Source organism: Watersipora subatra, chromosome 7 (assembly GCF_963576615.1).
Source record: "Watersipora subatra chromosome 7, tzWatSuba1.1, whole genome shotgun sequence".
NCBI classification, from domain to species: Eukaryota; Metazoa; Bryozoa; class Gymnolaemata; order Cheilostomatida; family Watersiporidae; genus Watersipora; species Watersipora subatra.
Genome location: NC_088714.1, coordinates 29,261,355 through 29,288,100, shown reverse-complemented (window position 1 = coordinate 29,288,100; position 26,746 = coordinate 29,261,355). Strand labels below are relative to the sequence as shown.

Below are 26,746 nucleotides of genomic sequence, written 5' to 3'. Positions count from 1 at the left end.
TAAGATGGTTCAGAGGATGCGTGTATTTGAAATCACAGACAAAATGACTACCCTGACACAAAGTAAACTGTGCACTCTAACAAAGCAGAGTCAATAAAAGTCAAGCATGGAATTATACGCATTCTCAAAATTGCAGTTTTCAATATTCCATGTAAATTTTCATATTCAAAGTAAAGAAAATCGTTTTTGTGTAGTATTCTGCTCAATGATGTTTTGTTTCTGTCAGGTAAATGCGTTTTAAGATTTTTTACATATGAGATTGTCTTCAAAAACTTATAGCAATAAATGCCAGATCTTCATCTAACCTTAGAAACTTGTATTAGCTGTAATATTGACAAGTTGCAACAAGTACCACCCAGCTCCATCAATATTTTATCTGGGAATATTCCCCTTGCAGCTTAAACGACCATTAAGCATGCATTAGGGTATATATTTTATTGAATGGTCTTCACTCCACAAGCTCTCATAATGGGAAAAGTAACTGATACTAAAATTGCTCTTGAAGTTTCCTAACTATGCTCATGCTTCATTTGTGTGATTATTAACAACAATATTAACAGCAATATTAACAACAATATTAACAAAAATATTAACAACAATATTAACAACAATATTAACAACAATATTAACAACAATATTAATGACATAAGATTGTTGTAGGATCCATTCACCCATGATTAAAAATGGCAGTTTCCCAACTTTGAAAAATCACCATTTTCCAAGAGGTTTCAACACAAACACGCGAAAGTAATTGCGAACTTTGGGGCTGCCTGAAAAATGTCTAAAAACGCCTGACAAGTCATGGCCTGTATTCTGTTCCGCTTACCCATATATCGGCTCCATCATCTGAAATGTCTTCAAAGGGTATGCTACAGTTAGCCACAAAGTCATCTCCTATTGGGGCATCATCGAATACTGTAATTCCCAGTACCTGCAACGCCATTAATCACCTTACTAACCATGTGAAAATCTCTATGGGTATGAATGCAAAGCATAGAGCTATCTAATGCAGTAATAGAGAGAATTTGGATGTCAACCGCAGATGTGTTGCAAATAGTACAAGACCTTCATAACCATATAAAACTGAAGCATCTGATCAACTCACATAAATCCTGATAATCAGGTGGGACAGCATTCTGTACTAATGATAATACATGTACATGTATTGGCAATCTGAGGAAAGAACATTCTCACTTTGTAGATGATGAAGTTGTAGCCAGATGAAATTAATTTATACAATAAACGTGTAATTTATTTTAGCAAATAAGCTTTCTTTCATATATAAACAAATTCGTCAACTACGCAATGCATCATAATCCTGTAAAATCTCATGACATCAAAAACTAAGAATTTCACAAGAAAGTGTTCAAAGAAAGTTGTATTTGGATGAAACCTTAGGATTACATTTGTATGGAGAATTCTAAATATCATATCCGAGTAGCTGGTAGATATAACTGCTATGAGCACATTTTGTCAACAGATCCAGAGTTTTCAAAGCAAAAGCTACGTGTCCATGTCATTGAGATTAATATGTACTACTACACAATCCTTCTTTCCCTACTTGTAGTTTTAGACAACAATTTGAAGGTTGTGATGAGGGTTATTAATGAAATCACTGATAGGATAATCTCAGAGATATAACACGCATTTCTATTCATCAGCATGTAACTTCACGGACCTGAGTTTTTAAATTATAAAAACCAAGCAAAACTCAAGAGCTACAGAGTATATACAACTATTATCATACGCAATATTTTCAGCACATACTTCACCAGGCCTTCTATACACATGCAACAGGGCAAACAAAAACTATAAATGTCCGGCTACTCAGTACCTGTCCATTTTCTACATCCGTCTCAAAGTCCTCACAATAGTCTGGATTTATGGTCTTCAATTTCGCCTTGGTCTTTGCAAAGTGTCGTTCATCGATGTCCAGCGCTATATACGGGTCTAGATTCGAACGTGATGATCCAACTAGACTAGAGTGACGGGTTGCGTAATTTGTAGGCTTTAGGCTAGCAGCTTCTAGAACTCTGATTTGAATTTTTCCAGTAAAATATACCATGTTAGACCTCTAGCAAAACCTGTATGGAGTCATCTGCTGTAGAACAGAAACAGAATGCATAGGAGTAAAATATTGATTCGAAGAATTCATCAGATATATTATAACAAGATCACGTAAACCCTATAATAATCAAGAGGTTTAAACACAACGCATAATGAGGCCAAGAGTATACAATGTTGAATGACTAGTTGAGTCATCACTATCTGATGAGGCGTATGTAAGAAATATTATTCCATTATTTTTCTTATAAATACAGTCTCATCTGGTTATGTTTGACCTGCTATGCATAGAAATCAAGATGACGAAGGATGTCTCTAGCTGTGTCAACTGCAGTCACTTGCTATAACTGCCATCACTCTGCACAAATTGAAAGAGTGCTGGTACGACTGGCAACTATAGCTCATGACACTGATTTACACAAATATTTGTATGTATGGGTAATTTTTTCCCAAAAATAGGTCTTTTATAACATCCTTCAAAGCATGGACACTCGCTGAACTAATAAGGTTTAATCATTCGAATACAGGTTCTCCAAAGGACCCTTCCATTGATGAAAATAGTAATGTTCCAAAATTTCAAGTGCCACGACTGACATCCTGTGTTTATTGAACACTCGCTGTTGTTTTGATCTCTGCTGTGACCATTTATACCAGTTGGGTGTAACAAAATGCTAATTCAATCAAATTTTAAATCAATCAAACTGTAAAAAATGATATCTACTAAATTTTAAATACAAATAACCTTCACAGAGATGATGTGTAAATCAAAAGGGATAAGGAATAAGAACTGGTTAGCAATTGTCCCCCATGTTCAGCACTTGATGAGTTTGAACTAGTGAAATTTCGCTTTTGAGAATGAATTTGTGAAATGCCTACGATTTTTAAAAAACAATTAGGTACAATCAGGGACAATTAATGAAATGTGCATAAGCCCACTTCCCATTTTCTGCGACTATATAAAAACTCACATACTACCATTTCTTTTAAGATGTTATTAGTCTTGCCTGACTTAAGGCCTGGCTACAATAACCGCCAATTGTCAGCAATAAAAACAAGTACAAAATTACTTCATGACCTAAATCGGTCATGACATCAATGGAACTGTAGGTAAAGAAAATTTAAATCTAGTTAAAATACTGAAAAAAAACTGCTAGGTGTCATTGATGAAAAAAAATTTGAAAAAGTTTAACGTTACAACATCAATGGAACTACAGGAAAAAGGATTTTAACCTCGTTAATTACTTAAAAGAATTATCTGACGTTTTCAAACAATTCAACTTTATATTAATGACTTCCGCATATATGTCACTAGTGAGAATGTCTCTGTCCTATAAATTGCTGTTTGTGTGAAGCCCTGTTGTCATTGCGTTCGAAAGCCAACCTAGCATGTTTGAAAAATGAATAAAATTGAAGCAAGAACATAATGATTACCTACTACAGCCAATCACAGATGCGCCAGTTCTAGCTCTACCAATTGAAACAACGAATTTACAAAACGTCAGCAATGCATTTACATGTACTAAACAAACGACAATGTGTCACCAATGTGTCTAGCCAGGCCTTTACTCATCTTATAAATATCTAGTTTGAATTCAATGCTATCTATGATGAAGCAATATTCACTATTTGATCAAAAATAAAAACATGAGTTTATAAAAGAGTAGATGCTATAAAAAAAGTAACCTTCGAGAGAATAACCAGACCAGCGTAATCTGTATAACACTTGAGAGTTCACATTATGAAACCTGTGTAATCTTTACTTCTCTCACAAACTTTGTTCAAAAGAAAGTCACTTTCCCTTTTAAAAACTATTTGTAATTCATGCCCATGATTGGGCACCTTTAAGATAGGCTAAATGTAAAGTCAATAAACTTTATCTTGGTATGACAAATACATATGTCCGTAATTCAAAACTTTGACAACTGTTGATGAACCAAATAAAGTTCAAACACAATTTTTAATAGACTAATTGGCCCTTTGTAATATGCGTAATAAATGCATCTATTCAGCAATGATAGCAAACAATCTAATGACATGGCAGAAACTGTTTTACAATTTCTGTTTTGTGATAGCTTGCTAAATATTAAAATTGCATTTCTGAAAAGTTATTTAATAGTAAAATAGCTTGTCGTCATTGTTGAATGAATATAACGCACAGTTCAGGGAAGCAATATTTCTCCTAGACAACCCTGGTGCTGCATTCAAGTGACATTGACCATGAGATAGAGGTAGCAATTGAAGGTTAGATACCTTTCCTACCTCAAGTAATATTGTCATAACTAAAACTATTTGAATGTCATGACGCAAATCAACTTTTACAACAGTTGGTCTTTTATCACAAAAAGCTGCAATATTTATTAAGGGCGAAGACCTAGTTCTAAATATGGGATGAATATAACAAGCATTCAGGCCTATACTTTAATACATAGCAACCAAACAGTAGCCTAGTTGTAATGGCTTTTGTAAGACATGGCTTTTATATGTATATAAATAAAAACGACAAGTATGTTATAGCCGATGTAGGGAGGGGGGGGGGGGCAAAGCAAACAATGTGAGCACATTGTCACAAATCAACCATTAAGACAACACATGGAATTCAAAATTATATATATGCAGACGGATAAGTTAATAAATTATATTCTTCTATAATTGAAAGCTTTATAAATGCTTAAAATAATTTAGTTCATATACATTTTTAACATTCATGAGCGTTTGCACAAACCATGTACATCGTCTCACTAGAACTGAGAGCTAGCGTTTTTGAACTGAGCAATAATAATGCTATCGTTTCAAATTATTACTACCCACGACCTTTGGCGTCTTCAAACTGCTACATAATAGACAGGTGTACTATTACTGCGTAAAGCAACGGCGTTTATCACTGTCTAAATTTCCTACAACAATACTGTAGACCTATATGACAAAGTTATTTAGAGTATTTAGCATATATATCAAATTTGGTACACGAATAAAGCAATGTTTCAGCAGTTTGCTTAGTAAGTTTAGTTTCTGTGTTTAAACATGCCATCACATTGTTAACGATAAATACATCATCAGTTAGCATAAGCTCCGAAAAACACTGATACTGAGTGTGAAGGCTGACACTGAGAATAGAAACATGATCACAACATCTACACTGCGTGTATTTGTAAAGGATACTATTTATAATACAGCGGAAAATAATAGAGCGATTTTTAAATACGTACAATGAATAAAATCCCTCGGTTGTGATCAGCTGTCTAGTATGCCCTTCAATAGTGGCTTGTGGAAAATCTCGCACCAAGGTGGTAACCGTTACTCGGTATGTTATGAAGCCGTAGAGAAATATCCTGTGGGCTGAACGTGCGCATGCGCTGCAGGGAATACATTTATTTCCTAAACGTTCATCTCTTGACCTCTTTGGCGATATGTACACGCTTCATAGAACGAAAGAGTTTCGGTACGTTAAAAAAAGGTTTTATTAAGTTAGTCTTTTTACGATAGGTTTGCGAGCGGCCCGTCAATAAATTCAGAGACGGTGCCACAATATATTTCGTCGACCACCGTCGCCGTTGGAGAAGTTCACGCAATCATTGCTTTATTGTAGAATTTAATAGCTTTTTCTTTTCTTTTTGGTACATTCACAACAATGAATAGGTAATAGTCTAGCATCATTATGAAATATTTTTTCACAGTAAACTTTTATTAGTTTTGTATTTTTTGTTCTCAAACGAATGCTGCTCGCTATTTATCCTGACAACCAAAACTAGAGGATGCTGTCAGGTGCAGTCCTAGCCTGTTTGCCAACGATACGTTAATATATCAAGCAGTCAATACAATTTTAAAAAATTGGCTTCCATCGTAACATAGATGCCTTGCAGGTCTGGTCATCTAGGTGGTGTATATCATTTAATGTAAGCAAATGCTCGATAATGGTGCTCAGTGGTAATACATGTATCGTCTCTGTCGCAAGAATTGTCTAGGTAACTTTTCTCTTACCATAGCTGTAGTGACCAAATACCTTGGTGTGATATTGCAAGTAGACCTAAAGCTCTACTTGCATATTCAGCATAAAATATCAAAAGTCAATGACCAACTTGGTATGGTCAAGTGCGCTCTCTATCATGCTCCAGGGAAGTCTCAACTGTTAGCATTATATACAAGTCTGTGCAGGCCTCATGTTGAATATGCAAGCTCAGTATGGGACACGCAAATAAAAGAACTGGTTCAAGACATTGAGATGTACAAAATAGAGCTGTAAAATATATATCTAACATAAAAGGAAGAGAAAGTATTACTGCTGCACATGACAAACTTCAGATTGACACACTTGCTGATAAACGCACAAAAATAAGACCTGCACTCTTACATCGCATTCCATCTTATGAAGAGAACTACACTACACCGTCAAGCTCTTATGATGAACTTATACAAACCCTACCTATAGATATGGTCTTTACTCGAACCATAAGAAGAGGAGAACCCTCCAACATTATACACCAACAAATCAGTGTACCATAACAGCTTCCTTCCATGAACTAACAGAGCACTTAAGTCAAAGATTGCGCACTAACTGCATATATAACACTTCTATGACAACACTTCTAGCACAACTTCTAACACAACACTTGTAACCCAACACTTCTTACACGACACTTCTAACAAGCCTACGAAGCCTAATTGCAATGCAATGTAACACATACTGTTAAATGCTGGCTGTGACTGTGGTCTCATCAATAGCTTTTGGTTATACTGTATTTAAATAAACTAACTAGTGAAACTACAAAGAAACAAAAAACAATCTAAAAAAGTAATTGCTTATTTGCAGTCACTGCAATAAATTACACTTTCAACGAAATTTATTAATACGCAAGCAAAGGGGGTAAATAAAAAACAAACATTAAAACTGTATAACAAATTCTTACCAATATGGTTCTTTTAAAGGCACACAATCACTTTACTTCCTGACTTCTTTTACCTATTAGTAATGTTAAAAATCCAAAAAGGTTGAACGTTATGCCCTACGGGTAGTGAGTGATTAGGCGGTGAAGATAGGTGCGATTAGGTAAAAAAATAGGAGAAGACAACTTTAGTGATTCATGATGATTATGGAATGAAGATTAAGACAACCTTGATAAATGCGAGATGATAATAACGATATGATGAGAGAAGGCTCATCATCAAAACGCATTCATCACACTGGCTAATGACTTTAATTTATGAGGCGTATCACTTGTTCATGCTTTAGTGTGTCCGAAAGAGTAAGGAGTAACAATTATTGATAGCCACTTGCATATCACTTAGCCTATGTTTTCTTATTGTTCTATTATAGTTTGTTTCTATTAGTAATGATGTCTGCTGAAACGGAACATCTCTTTCGTAAACCAACGTCATTAATTTTGTACTACTATCATCGTTCGGAGTCTTATATGCGATATTCTGGCATCGGAGGCTTGATACACTCGCTTTTTAGCAGCTATAAGGAAAAAAATTTCAGTAGTTTAGAGATTTAGTACATTTAGTAGATTAGAGAAAATAGCCAAATAACATAGCAATATTGCTCATTATTGCCTTTCGAAATGCAAATTGCCTAATATTGAAAGTATTTGATTTTTATGTTGTGTAAGAATTTAATGATCGAACACAATTGTTTGACCATTACTCAAGTATGCCAGCATGGTATGGTGACCCTCTTTAATAGCCTGACAGACAAGTTAGAAACCATTTAAAGATATCGGTCTCATAGATAGTGTTACGGATTATATGAAAAACTAAAATCCAGAAATTTGAAGATAATAGCGTTTGGTCTATATGCGTTAAACTTTTCCAACTGTATAAGCCTTTCTAACCCCTCGTGCCAGACCCATCATGGCATATCAAACCCAAATTTTAGAACACATGTAGATCAATACCAATACTATTATTTTCTATAGAATGGCAGGAGACATTACGCATCCTGAGATTCCTACTACTTCTAACTTATAAGACCTATAAGTTTTTTATTTTATGTCCACGTAATCCCTTTGAGCATATCGGACAAATTATTGGACAGATTTAAATACATAGGCCTACAGCAATGTAGTTTTTTCGGGCATGCATGTATGTTGAAAGTAGATGAGCTATGCTGGTTGCAGTATTTAATGTTGCATAATGTAATATACAAATTTGCAGCGCTCATCACTGCACGTTTTTAATGTTTATTTATGCTATTTGATAAATCAAAAGTTATCACTTGACAACTTTTCATTTACAGAATTGTATCCAAAGCAAGGAATATTTTGGTTCAGCGTGGATCTTCGAGGCCGTCAAGATATTTCACTCAAGTCCTCTCTGCTCCTGATAATATTATTATCAACAAAAAAGCTATACAGGTGAATTATCAAAGTTTTATATGCTTAAAACTAATAATTGAAATAAGTACATACATTTTAACATATTCCTACTCATAAGTTCAACAAGACATGGAGCGTAATGTCCTTTTATTAAATTTGGGGAAACTGTTGACATACATTTTTCTTTTGCTGATTGTTTTCTTTTTATTTCTGTGTTTTGTTCTAATATCCCGATAGCTTGCTATAAAGGCCCAGTTAAGTGTTCAAGCTGCTGCTTTCTGATTGATTTTGATTACAAAGGTTATGTGTAAGTGTATTTGCGTTTAACTTAATGCAGTTGGTCTTTCAAGGAACAGGTTTTTCATAACTCTGCGAATCATAAGATCAAGCCTGTGACAACTCGCAGTTTTGCAGATATCAGCTATGGCAAAATCTTTTACAATGTCTCTAATAAAATTTTTAAACTGTGTCAAAGGGCTCATGAAATGGCTATCATAAAATGTTTTTGTTACCGCAAATAACTCCGTAATAAAATTTAGCACCTAAAACTTGGGAAACCGACATATTCCCTGCTTATAATTGCTTACAGATTTTTTTTCTGCTTCAAGATTTGTATTTCACTAGTAGCTTGTTTTGTCAGCAAATGAAGAAGGTTTGCACAGACAACAGCAGACTGAGAATCACGGTAGAGGGTGGAGGCTGTTCAGGCTTTCAGTATCTGTTTTCACTTGATGGATCTGAAACTGATATGGGCGAAGATGACGTGTGAGTCATGTTTCTATTTAAGCTATCTAACAAATATGCCTCCAATATACAAGGTTTCATTTGAGATCCTTGTATGCCCCAAACAAACATTAACAACGAAAATCAATACATACCTACTCAGATGTTTTTAAAACAAACAGCATGTTGAGTCTCGAAAAGAAAAAAATAGATTACAAATGCAATTTCATTAGTTTCTTACATTTGTAATACAAGTTTACAATATTCTCTCTGCAATACCTACAAAGTTTTCCCTGGTATGCCTACAATACTTGCTTCATGGTAGCTACAATATTCTCTCTGTGTTAGAATATTCTCCCTATGGCACCTAGGTTCAATATTTTATACTTGGTATTTGATATATTCAATAATGATATGATACCTACAATATTCTCCCAATGATACCTACAATATTCTCCCTGTGATACCTACAATATTCTCCCAGTCATACCCACAATATTCTCCCAATGATACTTACAATATTTTCCCTGTGATACCTACAATATTCCCCGCATGGTACCCACAATATTTTTGAAAGAATTGATGCTAAGATACTTGCTCATATTCTGTTATAACATTTGGCTTTGTCTCAAAAACAAGAACTTTGTGTTTCTTTATCACTCGTACTGGCTTTCGTGATATCCACTATTTTAAAACTAAAAAAGTAAGGAATGAAGTGTTGTTCGCCCCCACTTGAATTATTTTGAACCAAATTATGTTAATTATTAGTTTACTTATGATTTCTTGGCTGGTCTTTGACTAGTCAAGAAATCATTAAACGACTAGATTTGTTGGCAAACTAGTCTTTCAAAAAACTTCAAATTTCTCATGTTGAAACTTACATTGTAAGCCGATACAAAATCATGTTTGCTCCAAATGTAAGACGATGTCATAAAATTTGTATGTTATGTCAATATTTGACTGTACAATGTTTTTCATCGCACTTACGCAGAAGACGCAAAGTAAATTCAAATTTAATTTGCGACTAATTTACAGTACAGATATTGTTACTAGATGTTACTACATTCTCCTTTTACACTTTTTAATGTTTGTATTTCAAATTTGGTAAGTTTCTTTTTAGGCTTGACTAAGTCCATGAAGTTAACTAAATTGAAGAGTATCAAAAGATAGCCGAGTTAGTGAAACCCAAGTTATCAATTGTCAATGTTGCCATACACTTTTACATCACAGACTGCACGATATAACGGCACAACCATGGTGTTGGAATATATAATGTGTTGCCTTCGTAATCAGTGAGTGAGAAATAATTCATGTATATTTTATTCATTAAAATTATTAGTCCACATTGGACAGATCACAATTTTCATTGTAATTCCTTCTATTTGAAATCTGCTTAATTTGAGATTTATTTAAGAAGAAGGACTCACAGACTTCTTATCAACAAAATATGACGTTTGAATTAATGTTAAATTGCCAGAAATAATAAACGCAGTATGGATTTCAAAGTCTTGCAGTTGTTTTTAATATGCCAATTTTCAAGTAATCAGAAAATTCTGTACATTCAATTAACGAGTTGATTAAAATGTTGGTCGATATGGGGCTCAACCTCATAACTTTCAGCTTATTACGCTGACTCTAATTAACAAGCTAATCAGCCTCATCATTCTTTGCCGGAATAATTGTGACAATCTTTTTTCCATGTTCTTTATGACAGAAAAAGCGAGCAGACAACAGCCAATGATAATACAGAATGCTAAGTGAAAATGGCTGTCATAGCATTTGTATGGTCTGGTGCTGTTTGGAGTTCATATGGTTTTTATTACTCACCATTGGCTGGTAATGGGAAAAATTGTTGCTACCATCATTATCATCTGAACAAAGCACAGCATTTCTAGCAGTCGACAAAAATTGTACAACATGTATTGTCATTATCATATGAATAAAGCAGCATATTCACACCGTATGTAATGCATAAAAGGAAAATGTCTAACATCTTAAAAACCCTAGTTTATGAACATATGCTGTGTAGCAGCATAACTTACCGCAAAAATGAATTCTATTCACTGTGCTTCATTGCTTCAAATGGGCTTGGAGTTGCAAAGTCATTCGCTGTGGGATACATCATGAATCTTGGTGATATTTATATATTCTATGCAACTCATTGAAACGGTAGAGTGCGAATTCGTCAGCAGCAGGCAATTCCAAATCCATTTAAAGCATAGAAACACAATTATTGTCATCACTATTTGAGTCATACAGCATTTGATGATTCATTATTCTGTAAAACCATTCGTAATATTCAGATAACTCCATTCTGCAGAAGTCTGTTTAGCAGTTAGTATTATATTATATTCATTGTTTTATATACTTTCAGGTTGATTACTCATGGAAGTCTTGGAGTAGTTATAGACTCAGATTCACTGGAATACGTCCGCGGTTCTACTCTCGATTACAATACTGAATTAATTCGCTCTGCATTCCGGCTGATTGATAATCCTCAGGCTGAAATGGGATGTTCTTGTGGAGCGTCATTCGCCATCAAGGACTGATGTCTAAAAACCGGTCTAGTCAGTTGGGATGAAAGATGGTTTCACCATTCTAGTGTGATAACATAATAGTTTGCACTCTTTACAGGTGGTTGGTCAAAAATCTTAGGACGAGGGGAAGGTGCTCAAATACTGAAGAACATACTGTTAGGGTTTCCTATCATAGCCAAGTACCATTTTTTTGCAGTGACTATTTATTATCAATAGTCGATAGTAGCCTGAAAAACTTTTATATACAACCCTATTTTGCTACACACATTAATGGACAGTTAGCCGTTGTTTAATTGATGATGTGTTTTGTTTATCTACATATGCATGTATGTCAGCTATTAGGCCAGTGATTATATAAAAGGTGAAATTTTGTACTGGTGTAAGCTCTGCCAAACAAGGTTTATCTTTTCAAAACTTTTGTGTTTTGATTGGTTATATCTATTTCTCCATTATTGCCTCACACACTATTGGTTAGTTTTTTTTTTGTGGTGGAAGAGTTGTTCCGCAAACATTTTCAGGGCTCTCCGAGTTTTAATGGGGATTTTTTGTTTAGTAGCTTCCTCCAAGGTTTTAAAATAATTTTCTTTTATCAGAAAGAAATATTTCATATGTATTTATGAAACCAGTTTTATTGAATAGTGTTTACCAATGTAGCCATTCTACTGAAGATATGTAAATGTAATATCATCAGAGTGTTTGTATAAGGTACTGAATACACACCAAGTGGTCTTTGAGCAACACTGCATTATAAAGATGGGGAAACCTGTTCCATATAAACACTGAGTTCCTCAATGTGTAGAGTGCTACGCACAGTAAGTCTCATTTGTTATACATATCATATATTACATACATTGTATCTAAGTCTAAACAATGTGCCATCACAACTGCGTGTAACTAGATACCCACAACTAAATGTAAATCCTAGCATACATATAAACACGAAGCAAACTGAAGCCATCTTAGTGTGAGTTATTGCAACCAAAGATCAAATTATTAGGCCAAAATGTCAGTGAGAATGGCATAGTCGCTGAAACAGAGAAAGTGAATTTAATATGGGTTTGCCCAATTTTGACTGCATGAAAAGAGAGGCCTAATTGAGGCTGGCCAAACAACCAAGATTGGAATGTCGATCTTATCGTGATATGTTAATTATTGCGAGAAAATTGGGTTGTAAAAGTATAGCTGTCTTAAACATACACAAACTAGAAAGTGTACAGTATATCTCTAGTTATTGTAGAAGTTAACTAAAATATATCGACATTGTGGATAAATAAACAGATTATAATACATGACATGAGTGGAAATCTCTAATCTTAAAATTTGCAAAGTAATACAACTGCGGACTCACTGTGAGAAGTATTTTCATTTTGTCAGCATCTATAAAAATACAGAAAACTAGTTAAACTGACGCTATAGCTTTGCATGCAAAAATGGAAAATAGGCGCTTTATCTGAATTCAATGTCAATTATTTGTTCTGAAGGAGCAGGAAACATATATACATGTTATATGCATATTGATGGCACATGATTGCATCCCAGCCTATACAGCCTAACTTGCGAACATTCTGCAATTAGACTTTACTAAAAATGGCTGAAAATGTTGCATTTATATAAAGATAGAAATAATGTAGAGTATCTAGATTTTACAAGTTCTTGCTATTCCATACACCCTAAAAAGCGTGTTTATTTTTAAATCGTTCAGGTTCTTATTGTGATGGAAACGTATGTTGCCATCTCCCTTTCTGTATATCATTTGGAGTTGTATTCTCTTTTTCATTTATATAACCACGCCCCTAAAGGAGGCTGGCCTTTGCTACCTTATTTACATTTTCAGCTGTATTTAAGGCAGAGCCTCGGCTCATTTACGTTGTTCAATACATGCCTTGCATTTGAACCCACACTCTTCTGTTACTTTGCGCAATAACAGAACCACTCTGAGCACTTACTTTACTCCAAGACTCAGTCTATGGACTGTACTTTGGGAGTAAAACCACAGAAACACTGTCGACCCCGTCGACCTTGTCGAACCAGTATAGTACCACTCAGGGAGCAATTCCTGTTGTAAGGTGGTTGATGTGGACCGGTGGTGTAAGTCGACCTAGTCGCCTCCGCGTGTTGGTCACGGGCAACCCTTACACAGCCCCTGTGAAGAGTGAATGCAGACCGGTAGAGTAAGCCGACCTAGTCGCCTCTACGTGTTGGTCGCAGGATCCAACACATTATTGATTGCGCAAAGACAACTATGTTATGTGCATTTATTTAAATCTGAAAGCAATGGAAGTTGTGCCATTGTTTACACAACCCTTTGGTTGCTGTTAAAACATTAGTTGTTGTCTTTTGATTTGTCACATCACATATTATGCCAACCTGCAAAGACATTCAGTGACAGCAAGATTTGTAATTTTTGACTCACTTTGGATTTGTCTATTCTTTCGAATCAAAAACTCAAAGCGTGTTCGGGCTGGTCGACAATCGTAAGGCTATACACGCTAGCTATTCCATTACGCTACTTCTGGATACGCTACATCGGGAGTAATGATATACAGCATACAAATGCTTACGAATCCGAAATTGCAGCATACGCTTTATATTTATATAGCAAGTTGGTAGGTGTTCACTGAGTGTACAGCTTAACGCATATAAACTTGACAACTTTTTAGAAGATTCTTTCGTTAATTTACGCACCATCTTCATGCTCAAATTACTTTGCATCAAGCGTCTCTGCTAACAATATGCATGCTTATTTTTGATTTTGCTGAGCACCAAAGAAGTAACTTGGCAGACAAGACTTAGAGGAGCACCTTATTGCAATGGCCCAAGAAATGCGGCATTACTTCCCATATTTAGATGAACTAGATGTGAAGCTAGTTCGAAATCCTTTCTGACTTAAAGAACTAGACTTAGAAAGTGACTTGCAGGAAGAGCTCATCGATTTGATAAATGACTCGGGAGCTAAAAATAAATTCAATGACAACAGTCTTTTTATGTACAGCACTATTGATGTTAATTATTATTCACTAGATCCACTAGTATTCACTGGACGAATTATATCGTTCTCGATTTCGCATTTTATTTCTAACAGGAAGAACACTCAACACACGTAATATCAGCTCATGCGTGCATCACTAGACGGGAAACAAAGCATAGAATGTAAACACAACATCCCTCCAGAACTAGTTCTAAAATATTAACAAACACTACAGTATGAAGAATAAAGTGTGAAACCAAATGAAATAATAGTAAGCAATACAAACACAGAGTATAGTCAAGTGGGGTAAGTGCACCATTGGGGCAAGTGCACCAGCTGTTGATATTTTATCAGCCAATCCCTGCATAGCTGTCTATGCGTTGCAGGACTATTACCCATGATCCTCCACAGGAAGCTATAGTCCCTGCATTCTGGATTTCAAATTTTTTGTGAAGTGAGCAACAAAAACGTAAATGCGCTATTTAAGTAGTTGGCTTTAAATTTAGAGCTGTTCACTGATAATTTTATAACTTTCATTTTAGTGGATATTTGTTTTGGCTAACTATTGAGTGCAACTGGTGTCTGTCCATAGAATACTTTTTTTCTTGTTTTAATCCAAACAAATAATTTTGTATTATTTTAAATGGGGTGGTGCACTTACCCCTGATAATTTTAGAGACAGGGGCAAGTGCACCTATGTAGTACACATTAACATTAACCTATGTGCACCTTAATATATAACAAGAGCAGGGCAAGTGCACCACCCAGCAAACATGTAGTTCTCCATCAAAAGAGACGGTTCAATCTCATTTTAAGTTCTCCAATCTCTATAGTCTTTGTTGGTATACTTTTGAGTTAGTCTATGTCAAATTTGTGGTTCACTTGAGTAAAACTGGTCACTTGAATTGCAATGGTATAGAATTGCTAATTTTTAAGTTTTTAATGTTCAATACGATCAAGATTTCAGTGGTGCGGTACAAGCTCAAAAAAACTTTTTTTTTCATCTCTATTGAATTTTATATAATTTCAATATCAGCAATTTGGTGCATTTGCCTCTGTTTATCAACCAATGCATAACAATGGCAAAGAAGGCTAGGTGGTGCGCTTACCCCTGTATATGGGGTAAATGCACCACCTAGAAACACATTTTTTAGCGCTTCATATAAAGCAATGATATTTAATTAACAGGTTTTTTGTGCTGATATTCTTGCTCAGAACATTCTGGAGTTTCACAATGACCAATATTATACTCAAATGTTTAGTTAAAGCAAAGCAGTAAGACTGCGAAATTGAATTACCCTTTTTTGATGGTGTACTTACCCCACTTGACCCTATGCAAAACTTGAGTACTAATTGAGCCTTCTATATTATGCAATAAGTGGAACTGAATAAATGCAAATTAGCACAATAACTCAGCTAGACTACTGTACAAATACCAAAACCAAGATACCCAGAATGAATGTATTAAATTCTTCAATCTATCACAAAGTCTTTAAATCGAACTGGTAATTTACGTTCACGTGGAATCGGACTACAACTAGGGCTAGGATTGCAGTCAGCCTGAAACTCTTCAGATTTCTCAAAACCAGAATTCAACTTCTTAGCTACTGACACATGACGTCTCAATACCTTACCAGAAGAACTAGCACATACCATGTTTGATCCTTGAACATCGACTACCTGGAATGGCTCTGAACTATAAGCAGTGTCCAGCTTGCCTCTATTCTCCTGCCTCACAAGTACCGTATCACCTTGGGATATGAAGTGATCTCTTGTACCTCTATCTGCAGACTCTTTCATCTTATACTTATACAGGGCATCGGAGTCCGATACCTCTTCATCCGTGCTCTTTATGCAATCGGTAACCACAGGAAGTTTGGTCTTCATTTTCCGGCCAAACATCAGAGAATAGGGGGTTCTACCTGTCGCCACATGTGGTGTAGCCTTATAAGCCATAGAAAATTCCATCATAGCCCTTTCCAAGTCTTTTCCTTCTGACCTTGCAATCGTAAGAACCTTCAGAATAATGCGATTTGCCCTCTCCACCTCACCATTTGCTTGAGGCCTTGAGGCTAGATGGGTTTCATAGAAATCCACTGAATACCACACTGAGCAAGGGAAAAGTCAAACTCCTGAAAGATAAATTGTGGTCCATTATCAGACCTTAACATCTCTGGGTAGCCATATATAGCAAACATTCTCTCAAGAAAGGATATAACTTTTCTAGACGTGGGGCTTTTTAGAAAACAAACTTCAAATAGCCTACCATAATAATCAATGATCACCAGTACAGATCTACCATCAGGCAAAGGACCCAAGAAAGGTACGCTGCAGAATTTCCTAGGACCCTGGGGCAAATTGGTTGGGGTAGTAGGAGTAGAATGATCACTATTACAAGCTATCTGACATGAAAAACACTTGCGACACAAAACCTCAGCATCCTTGTCAATTTCAGGCCACCAAACCTTCAGACATGATCTCTTTTTGGTTTTGAGTATGCTCTAATGTCTCTCATGGGCTAAACCCAAAATCCTCTCGAAGGTTAGCAGGAACAAAAATACGATCTACTCGTAGTACGACACCATCACAGCTACTAAGCTCATTTCTCAGAGACTTAACTATAGCAGAGCACAGGCTCCAATCTCCAGACTTGAGAGCCTGATGAATCATCTGCGTCTCCTGGCAAAAGTTTGCTGCTTCTTGAATGTCAGACCGATTCATAGCATTTGGAATAGCAGCCTCAGTCACAGAGCAGATATATGAATCATCACACAGATACTCAACTACGTCATCCTTAGACACACTTAGACGTGAAAGGGAGTCGGCAATATTATTGCAGCCCGGTCTATATTCAAGTACAAAGTCAAAAGCTTGCCATCTTAGACTCCAGTGCTCTAATCGGGGAGATGGTTTGGACTTCGGGTTACCGAAAATACTAACTAGAGCTTTGTGATCTGTGACTAAGTGAAACTTAATACCAACCAGGTACATCATAAAGTGTTCACAAGCCCAAATGAGGCCCAGAGCTTCACGCTCTATTTGAGAGTATTTAGACTTTATGTCTGACAGGCGTCTGTGTTCATAGGCAACAACTCTAGACACTCTATTTTGAGTCTGGTACAGCACACAACCTAGCCCAACAGGACTAGCATCTGTTACGACTACCGTTGGGGCATCTTCATTATAATATGCAAGAGTATGAAAAGCACCCATAAGCTTCTTGACTTTATCAAATGAGTCTTGGTGTACTTTTGACCATCTAAATGTTACAGATTTTTTAGTCAGCTCCCAAAGAGGAGCAGCAACTCTAACAAGGTCACAAACGTATCGGCCTACAGATTGAACCAAACCTGAAAAAACCTCTCAACTCGGTCACCGCTTCTGGCCTTCTAGCAGCCTGAATCGACTTTATCTTAGACGGGTCTAGGGAAACACCATCCTTGGGCAAGATGTGACCTATAAACTTTATAGAACTCAAACCAAAGCTACATTTAGGACTATTCAATGTTATCCCACATTCCAATAAACGTGCCATGACTTGCAACAAACGCTCTCTATGCTGATCATAGCCCTCACCAAAAACAACTATATCATCTGCCATATTCAAAACACCACTTAGCCCACAGAGAATCTTTTGAATTGTGTATTGAAAAACCTCTGGTGCAGCTGAGACATTGCGAAACAAACCTGTGTGACTTACAAATGCTCAAGCTCACACTGCAAGAAACCTTGCCTCAAATCAAGTTTGGAGAACACCTGAGCACCGTTTAGTTCAGCCAACATCTTCTGAGTTGTTGGAACAGGCTAACGCTCCCTAACTATAGCTGTATTAGCCCTATGCATATCAATGCAAAAGCGAACGTCACTATCCTCTTTGAGGACAACTACCAACGGACTAACCTAAATCGACGCTACACCTTGAACTAGCTCTATAATATCCTCATCAATCAACTTAAACAAAGCCTTCTTTACTTTATCTCTGTAACTGAAGGGCAAACGATGGGCTGATTGGGCTACAGGTAGGCCAGCATGGTGTTTCGGTTTGATCCAGTGGTTACGGTTAGTTTCTATTAAATCGAGTCGAATCTTTTATTTTCTGACATCGGACAAAACCGGAAACTCCGTTTAACCGGTGCGAGTTTGAGGTGCGATTTTTTGGTACGGCTTCCAATTCCATATCATAAATACTGCGCCTGCATGCTTTGACCGGATACACAGAATCTTCCATTAAAGTTGACACTATTTTCTCTTGAGAGATTTTTTAATCATTGCTTTACATATATGCAGATATCCCATCCATTCTCGAAAGCTATTTATATTTCATTACACAAATCTGAAAATGAGGTTCATGAAATGAGGATGTTCAGGTGGCCTCAGTGTCAGGTTAACCGCAAGCAATTATGACATCGTTTGACACCGTGGTGAGTCGTCATGTGTGTCTGTTATAAACGGTGTTCGATTGAAGTTGAGGTCTATAACCGAAATCGCATGGAGAGAAAAATTGTGCATGTCTAGTTACAGGCTCACAATTAGGATCTATATGAAGCTTTACCAAAACGTTTTTCAGCTTATCAACACCAACAAAGCATTCTGGGTACTTAGCCTTTACAAAAGTCTCTAAATCAGCATTGTTAGTCTTCATCAAACTACAAAAATTAGGGTCTACAGTCAAAGCATGAAGTTTGCTAGCAGTATCAGCGCTCAGTAAGTTGCAAGCATTACCAGCAAAAACAAAGAACATAGCAGTAGTAGTGTTGCCATTAACACTAATCAAGGTATCAAGTTGATGTAATAAAGTTAATGGAATGGATTGATCAAATGCATATAGTCTCTTAGTAGCAGGTTTCAATTGAGTGTTCCTGCCTACCTCATGGTAAGTACGTATATCAATATCATTGTCCACTGCTCCTGAATCAATTAGAAACCATAAAATCTTACGTCTGACAATACCATTACACTTAGGAGTCTTAGTACCACACAGTTCGTTACCAACTGTGAACTGTGAACTGATGTCCTATGTAATTGTCAACAGCAGAAAGAGAATCTTGAGTAATAGCATCAGTGTCAACAGGCTCCTCACGTATAGCATTAGTCTTTGACGCTGGCTTCTTCTTCCGACAGTACTTGGCTACAGCAAAAGGGCCTTCCAGCTGACATGTCCGGCATGTTTTTTCACGTGCAGGGCAGCTTTCATCATTGGCCTTGTGCCCAGTCCTAGAACATCTAAAGCACACCTTCCTACTATCTCTACTGTTACCATGTTCAGCATTCGGTGATGAATGGTAGGTTTAGGGTGACTCACTCTAGCAATAACACCAGTAACTACAACAGCAGTAGCACCAGGCATAGTGTACGAAGCTCCTCCATTAAGTAGCTCGACAGTACCAGCCACTTTTGCAGCCGCAGCCAATGTCTTGACATCACTATTCTCTACTAACTTGCATGTTTAAGCTGCATAATCAACTCAAGAAATAAACTGTTATAATAAAATGTCTTCCAAAGTTCCAGCAAAATTACAGTATCTGGCTGCTTTCCTTATACGAACATCAAAATCAGCTATGGACTCTCCATCCTTTCTGGTAGTCATACGGAACTGCGTTTTCTCCAAACGTTGGTTTCTCGGTTTCCCGTAGTGACTGATCAAGTGAGCCTTTAGGTCATCTAGCGCAACTTTCCTGGGCACTTTAGGTGAAACCAAATCTCTTAGAGTCTGATATTGCGCAGCACTAATGCCCATAAGCAGTACAGGCACTTTCTTACCGTCTTCAGTACCCGCTACTGCAAAGTGACAATCAAGCCTTTCCAAATAAGATTCAACTTCTGTCCCCTCCTCAAAATTTGGTATTGAAAGTCCAGCAACCATTACTGTCACATAAAAATGCAGGTAACAACCTCCTCGTCGCCAATTTTATGTACAGCACTATGGATGTTAATTGTTATTCACTAGATCCACTAGTATTCACTGGATAAATTATATCGTTCTCGATTTCGCATTTTATTACTAACAGGAAGAGCATTCAACACACGTAACATGAGCGCATGTGCGCATCACTAGACAGGAAACAGCATAAAATGTAAACACAACAAATCTCACCATGTTCTAGGGTGCAATGGTTACTTCATACCCATGCTTGTCAAGAGTTGTATTACGAGTATTGCTTATATTTCCTAGTACTCACAAGTGTGAGCAAGGTTTCTCTTTTCTTTTTTTCTGAAAAACCGATATCGATTGGCATTAAATGTGGATAATGACCTCGGAGTTGCTCTTTCCAAGACAGAACCCATTGTACAAAGCCTGACAAGTTCAAGGCAGCGGCTGCCATCACACTTAGTAAGACTAGTATAGCAGATACACCTATTACATATAATCGCCAACAGGAATACAATCATTTGAACTTTTTTTCATTTTTCAATACATGCAATATGTGTAAATAGAAGAGAGTGTTTGAATTAATCGATAATGAATTAATAATGTGGTTCGGTATTTCCAACTCGTGAAATCTTTGCAATGTTGCTGGGGGTACATGGCTTGCTTTCTAACTCTGAAAGGGTACTCCAGCAAGAAAAGGTCAGGGACCCCTGAAATAATGACTCGATTACATCAATAACAAATAATTCGTTCGTCGTTTCTGTTCGTATCCGAAGTGCATTCTCAATTTGAAGTTTTAACAGTTTTTTTTTCATTAAAACTTTGAATGCAGCACCATAGAAATAATTAGTAACTGTAACAGGCTAATAGTAGTTCATTTTTGTGATGTGGTCTTCATACTTCGGTGTATATGGAAAAGTTTTTGCATTTTTGATGGAATTTGTGCTGCTACGTACGTATGTTAAGGCTAAAATTTTGAGGCTATTTTGGTTACTCTGGGTTTCTCTTCATTTGCTCGAGAAGTGTATACATGTTTTTTAAAGTGCATCGCGTATAAGTTTTGCTCTGCTAAAAATTATTTGGGCGCTAGTATCGATTAGCTCAGCTGTTCAGAAAAGGAGTTGAGGTCAGCAGACACTGTGGAAGGTATTGAACAGGCAGAAAAATATGTAATGGTTTCAAACTGAAGCAGCAATCAGAACGCAACCGGTCAAGCAAATGATGCTTACACTTTGTTTTAAAAATGTTAACTTGTTTCAAAATAATAATTTTTGATTCGAAATCTATATATATATTTCTCAAAGTTTGTGGCTGTGTTTGTCCAGCTATAGCTATTAAAATCTTGGAATAGAGAATCCGTAGCAGGGAGAATTTGATCTTGGACCCTCCCATTCGCCAGTCTATTGCCATACCAGTTTGTATCAATATGTTATACCCGGGCAATGCCACGCATTCAACTAGTTATATATGAGATATTATATTATATACAATATAACTAGCTGAAAGCCCGCGTTGTCCGGGTAATAAATGTCTTATGCTATAATGTTGTTATATGTAGATAATGAAATGATATATTATATCATATATATCATTGTCGGCATATGACAAAATTTATGGCACCTTGGTAGTCTCTGAAAATTAATGTAATAGTAGCTAACAATCCGTTTTGATTTTCTTTGTTAGGGTGCCTATACTATGCATTCGCACTCTTTTCCTTCTATGATGCAGTTGTTTAGTTTGTAAACATCGATTTTACATCAAAAATTGAATAGTGTGCCACTGCTCCTTAATTTTTAAAATGCCTTATGATCATATGATGTGGGTGAGTCAATTTCCACAAATTCATAGTTTTTTTCATCAATAGTTATTTTTATAGAAAAAAGAAACACCAGCTATGAAGGTGTTTTGCTATGCTGCATAGTTTTTTTTAAACTGATCACAATAACTTTAATCATAGTACAGGTTAACGCTTCTTATCTAGATTATTCTTTGTATTTTTATTATATTCTTAAAGCAGTTAGATTCATGTTCAGAGTGTTGTCTTTTTGTATAATTAATCCTTGTAAGAAGGCTTAAAGCCTCTACAAAGTGCATTACAGAAAGTTTAGGCATTATAGAGCCTCTTTCCCACTTTATTACTGGGTTTTCATGCCTCAAATTATTCCAAAGTTGACCTCTGCTGACGAGTTCATACCCTACCAGTTCAACAATTTGGAGTTGCACTTTAACGATCTTTCCAAGACGAGTGATGTACTCTTTGAGGATTTGAGGAGTTATGTACTCCTCAAAACAAAACTTGTTAAAGCAGATTCACTTTAAGTTCAGGAACACTTTACAATTCACTTAAAGTGAAGTGTAAAGTAGCCGTAAACTTTAAACTTTACGTTTTGCAAGTTTTTTGACTAACTCAGTCAGGATACATGATCGGAATTTTCTTTTTGTTTTCCTTATTGCCGTTTTTTATACTACAAAACAGCAACAGAATTTAATACTTGCTAAACAAATATTACTTCAAAGGTCGCATGAACGACAATCAGTTTTAGTAAAAAAAATTTGTATACTAGAAGAGTTAAGCAAAGGAAGAGGTCAGCACCAGTCCAGTAGGAATCTGTACAGCTGGTAGGTTCAGTTATTTAATGAATACGGTAATCAAATGAATAAAAATATAATTTTCTCATAATTGTTGCTTTTAGTGATGCCTGCATCTAGGTCACACTATTACATAGTTTATGTTATACTTTTTCTAAGCATTCCTACTTGGCACGAAATATCTCAACAGCCTTCTAGCATACTGAAGTTACTCAGGCCATGTAAACATGGGTTTGTGGTCTTTTTCCATCCAAAGTCTGTACAACTAATAAATCAGCTCCAGAGTTTGTAATTGGTTTAAGATAGGAAGTCTTCCAGCATTATGTATCGCAGCGATGCCTTCCATGATTGTAAAGACTTCATTATTGCGAACTGTTCATTTTTTTACTGCAGTGTTTGTTAATTGCTCTGTTCAACGATTAATTGTTTGAAATTGATATATTTTATGCTTATCAAGAAAAACAGCATTGGTTTATCAAATAATAATAATATGTAACATCTAGGGCAGAGGCCATAAAAAGAATCAATCGTTATATTGTTGAATTACTCTATATTACCGTTTTCACGTAATATTACAGCCATCCATTCTAGAAAGGATTTCTCACGATTTCTCACATTTTTTCCCACATTTCATGAGAAGACTATCCTTACTCCAGCATTCTTATGTGTAAGTTGCAACAGATTTGGTAAAATCCTGTAGTTTCTTCATCAAATACAATATGAGTCTGGTTTTCTCGTTTACAATTTGTATTTTGTCTAAATATTTGAGTGGTCAACAATAAATTCACCGAAGTGACAAGAGTGCAATCTAGCAAACCAGCTCTACTTATCAATAGATGATGTTTACCCAGTCTTTTAAAGTTATCAGGATCAATGTTTCTTTCTTCTTTATAAAAACTTTGTTAGGAGTTCTCTGTTCAAGAATTCTGTCTAGATAGCTTTGTAGGAAAGGAAACTAATGCCTATCCACTGACATTGTTTTAGGCTTTTCTAAGGTCGACGCCATGTCTGGATGCCATTTTGGAAGATATTTTCGAAGACTGACGAGGTTCTCTGTCAGAATTCTACTGCTCATCAGTTTATTTGCTGGCTTTGTCTTGCTTTTATTCAGGTCTGCCAACTATAGCACGGAAGGTACGTATCTTGGCTTTGCTAGTAGTCTATAGAAGGATCTGTATAGAAGTTACCTCACCCTACAATTTACTAGTACACAGATTAGTTACCAAACCTTTTTGTAAAAGCCTATTCTAACAAAACTAGCTCTTTATAAGGATATCATTATGCATATTCTCTGAGCAGTCTGTCTCCATAGCACACCATTTGTAGTTAGCAAGTGCTATCAAGCTTCATGTATGTTAACCAATGGGCTAGCAAACTTTTGGCTGGAAGTATTCGCCGTCAGTTTATTCCGATTTGGCTGCATTCTCGAATAATTTTTTGGTTCTCTATTCTGTACCCCAACAATAGCAGAATATACCTATGCTACATAATGTTATTGTTGGTGCGGAATTTGAAGCTGTTTATCAGGAAGTGCGTTACCATACTTTCATTTGTATTCAAAAAAGTAAATTTGTCTTTTTTTATTTATCTGACATTCTCTGAATTCTCTCTACTCTCACTTGGACACATGTCATATGTACAAAAGTCGAAAATGATGTGATTAACCAATATAGTCCACACATCATTTTATTCTATTACAATAAACAACCAAATTGGTTTACACGGTATTGCATGAGCTCGTTCAGTATGTATTCCATAGACTTAGCTTTTTAACTTTATCCGAGTTCATTGAAAAATGTCTATGTTCATGTGTTTAAAGCTGTAATGGTTCCTGTCAAGAGTATTGAGTTGTGAGACTGCCTATATCACGGTATAGTTCTTCGTGCCAGCTTTTAAACCTTAACATAATTTCTGTTGATAATTACATGGTGCGCGCATGTTTATTATGATAGTAGGAGCATGAACAGGTTTAAGTTAGCAACAGGTATAAAAAGATTAGATGCTTTTTTTATTGTATACTCATGTTGAAAATGAACTGCATGAGTCGCCAAATGCTAGAGCATGAAAACGCAGCGCATGATTTTCTATTCGTTTGCACTTTCCTTGTCCGCAGTTTTGCTAAATAGTGGAAACATCAGTTGGATTAAGGCAGGCACAAGAACCATAGACAAACTTTTCACGTTCTTTTTGATTGTACTCTCATATTGGCAGCATAACGCATGGGTTAGCGGATGGAAGGATTAGAGGATGGAATGCAGTGATAGAGTTATTCATTTGAAAAAATGGCCATCGCGTCATATAGCAATTTTGTTAGTATAAACAGCGCCTCTGTTGACAGTTTGGTCTTGTGAACTCCTTAATTCATCTATGTTTTAATGAAGCGAAATAATATTGACTTCCTATCTGCCACTTACTAACATACTCGCCATTTCCCTTAGAGCAGCGTCAGAGATTGATAGGATGAAGATGACGACTTGATGCTTCTTTAGGTCAAAGAGAGTAACTTATGTGGAACCATTATTCGTGTTCATTTTCATTGTTGTTATAAAACTCACAAATATCAATATTATATCAAAAACATTTGTTACAAAGTCCATATTGATAACTCGAAGGAAACCTTTGTTAAAATCTCTTTTGAGTTTCATCCAAAGCTTAGTTTAAGACACTTTGAATCAGCAGGTTCATGTGGTTAATGTTTAGTCAGTTCCATGTATTTATAATGCTTTTATCTTTGTCATCAAATGTACATACAATTATAGATGCCATTTCAAATTGTTCATTTTAATAAAACTGTTGTTTGTTTTCCAGATTGACAGGTGGTAAATTCAAATGATTTCAGCGTTAGCTTGCTGTTAAAGAAATCTGGAAACCAAAAACCTTTCATCTCATTCAATCCTCGATAAACTCAGCTTAGAGTATATGTGAAGTAACAAAAGAGTTGTGGCGATATAGTGACAAAGCTATATGCTGCCAATCAAAAAGACCAAATTGTACAAATCGATGCAATTCCATTGGCCTATATTATATGATATTAATTGCTTGAACCATTTGCAAGTAATAAGAAGTATTGTCCTCTATTTTATAGCTGAGGTTATCAAGATTTAAATGTGATCACTTTTTGGTTTCCGTTTCTTTCTGATATCTAATTTTCTGAAATTTTGCTATTTATATAATGCTTTCATCTAAGAAGAGCTTCACCTCACCCTTTCATTGTGTAACAGAAAAGTCTGGCCAACTGTGGTTTCATGAAACTAAACTCTCGTGGCTTCTAACATTCATGACACCCGTTGGCAAGGTTTCCCACGCTTGCATAAATTGTGTAGGCACGCTTGTAGTTTGCACTCATGATTGTAGTTTTGCTAGTGTTTGATTTTCTAACTCGCTCTGCTTTGTCAGGTAAGCATACACTGTCCAAACAATGGGTATGTATGTTATGAGATGCTTTTTTGTCTGTTCCGAATATATTGGATGCCTTCGCATCTTCAGAGTACGCCTTCATATCAATATATCATCAATCAGGAATTGCCTTCACATGAATCTTTACCTCATATCCGAAGTCTTTATTTAGATAAATTCTAATATATGTCTGCGTGTTTATGAATTGCTGTACATTTATGTGTATTTGATAGTATCTCTATGTCTGTGGTCTCTAGATGTTTTTGCAGGTGTGGATAGCTCATTGCTT

The 26,746-nt window shown here is 36.0% G+C and overlaps 2 protein-coding genes and 1 long non-coding RNA gene across 4 annotated transcripts in view; 2 read left to right on the top strand and 1 right to left on the bottom strand.

The window, feature by feature from the left end:
- Nucleotides 1-5,391, bottom strand: part of LOC137399679 (calcium-independent protein kinase C-like) — a 52,446-nt gene extending 47,055 nt beyond the window's left edge. Inside the window, exons 1-3 of the mRNA XM_068085865.1 lie at nucleotides 5,271-5,391; nucleotides 1,835-2,101; nucleotides 827-931 (exon numbers count right to left, since the gene is read on the bottom strand). Of these exons, the coding sequence (XP_067941966.1) occupies nucleotides 827-931; nucleotides 1,835-2,065 (336 nt within the window). The 5' untranslated portion in view covers nucleotides 2,066-2,101; nucleotides 5,271-5,391. The remainder of the gene's footprint in view (nucleotides 1-826; nucleotides 932-1,834; nucleotides 2,102-5,270) is intronic.
- A 197-nt stretch (nucleotides 5,392-5,588) lies between these two features.
- On the top strand, nucleotides 5,589-12,369 carry LOC137399937 (iron-sulfur cluster assembly 2 homolog, mitochondrial-like). Its single transcript, XM_068086203.1, has 4 exons — nucleotides 5,589-5,700; nucleotides 8,297-8,414; nucleotides 9,016-9,140; nucleotides 11,473-12,369. The coding sequence occupies exons 1-4, from the start codon at nucleotides 5,693-5,695 to the stop codon at nucleotides 11,645-11,647; spliced, it is 426 nt and encodes a 141-aa protein (XP_067942304.1). The 5' UTR covers nucleotides 5,589-5,692; the 3' UTR covers nucleotides 11,648-12,369.
- A 1,809-nt stretch (nucleotides 12,370-14,178) lies between these two features.
- Nucleotides 14,179-26,426, top strand: LOC137401024 (uncharacterized). 2 transcript variants are annotated; one of them, XR_010979275.1, is made up of 3 exons: nucleotides 14,179-14,241; nucleotides 24,046-24,195; nucleotides 25,870-26,426. It is a non-coding gene; the product is annotated as an uncharacterized lncRNA (long non-coding RNA). The 2 variants fall into 2 exon arrangements; XR_010979274.1 differs by lacking the exon at nucleotides 14,179-14,241 and adding an exon at nucleotides 23,639-23,728.
- The last annotated feature ends 320 nt before the right edge of the window (nucleotides 26,427-26,746 follow it).

Bases quoted from the DNA above. Each gene is read 5' to 3' on its own strand.
- LOC137399937 (XM_068086203.1), top strand. The intron at 8,415-9,015 runs GTGAATTATCAA...TTGTTTTGTCAG, and splicing joins TCAACAAAAAAGCTATACAG to CAAATGAAGAAGGTTTGCAC. The intron at 9,141-11,472 runs GTGAGTCATGTT...ATATACTTTCAG, and splicing joins GATATGGGCGAAGATGACGT to GTTGATTACTCATGGAAGTC.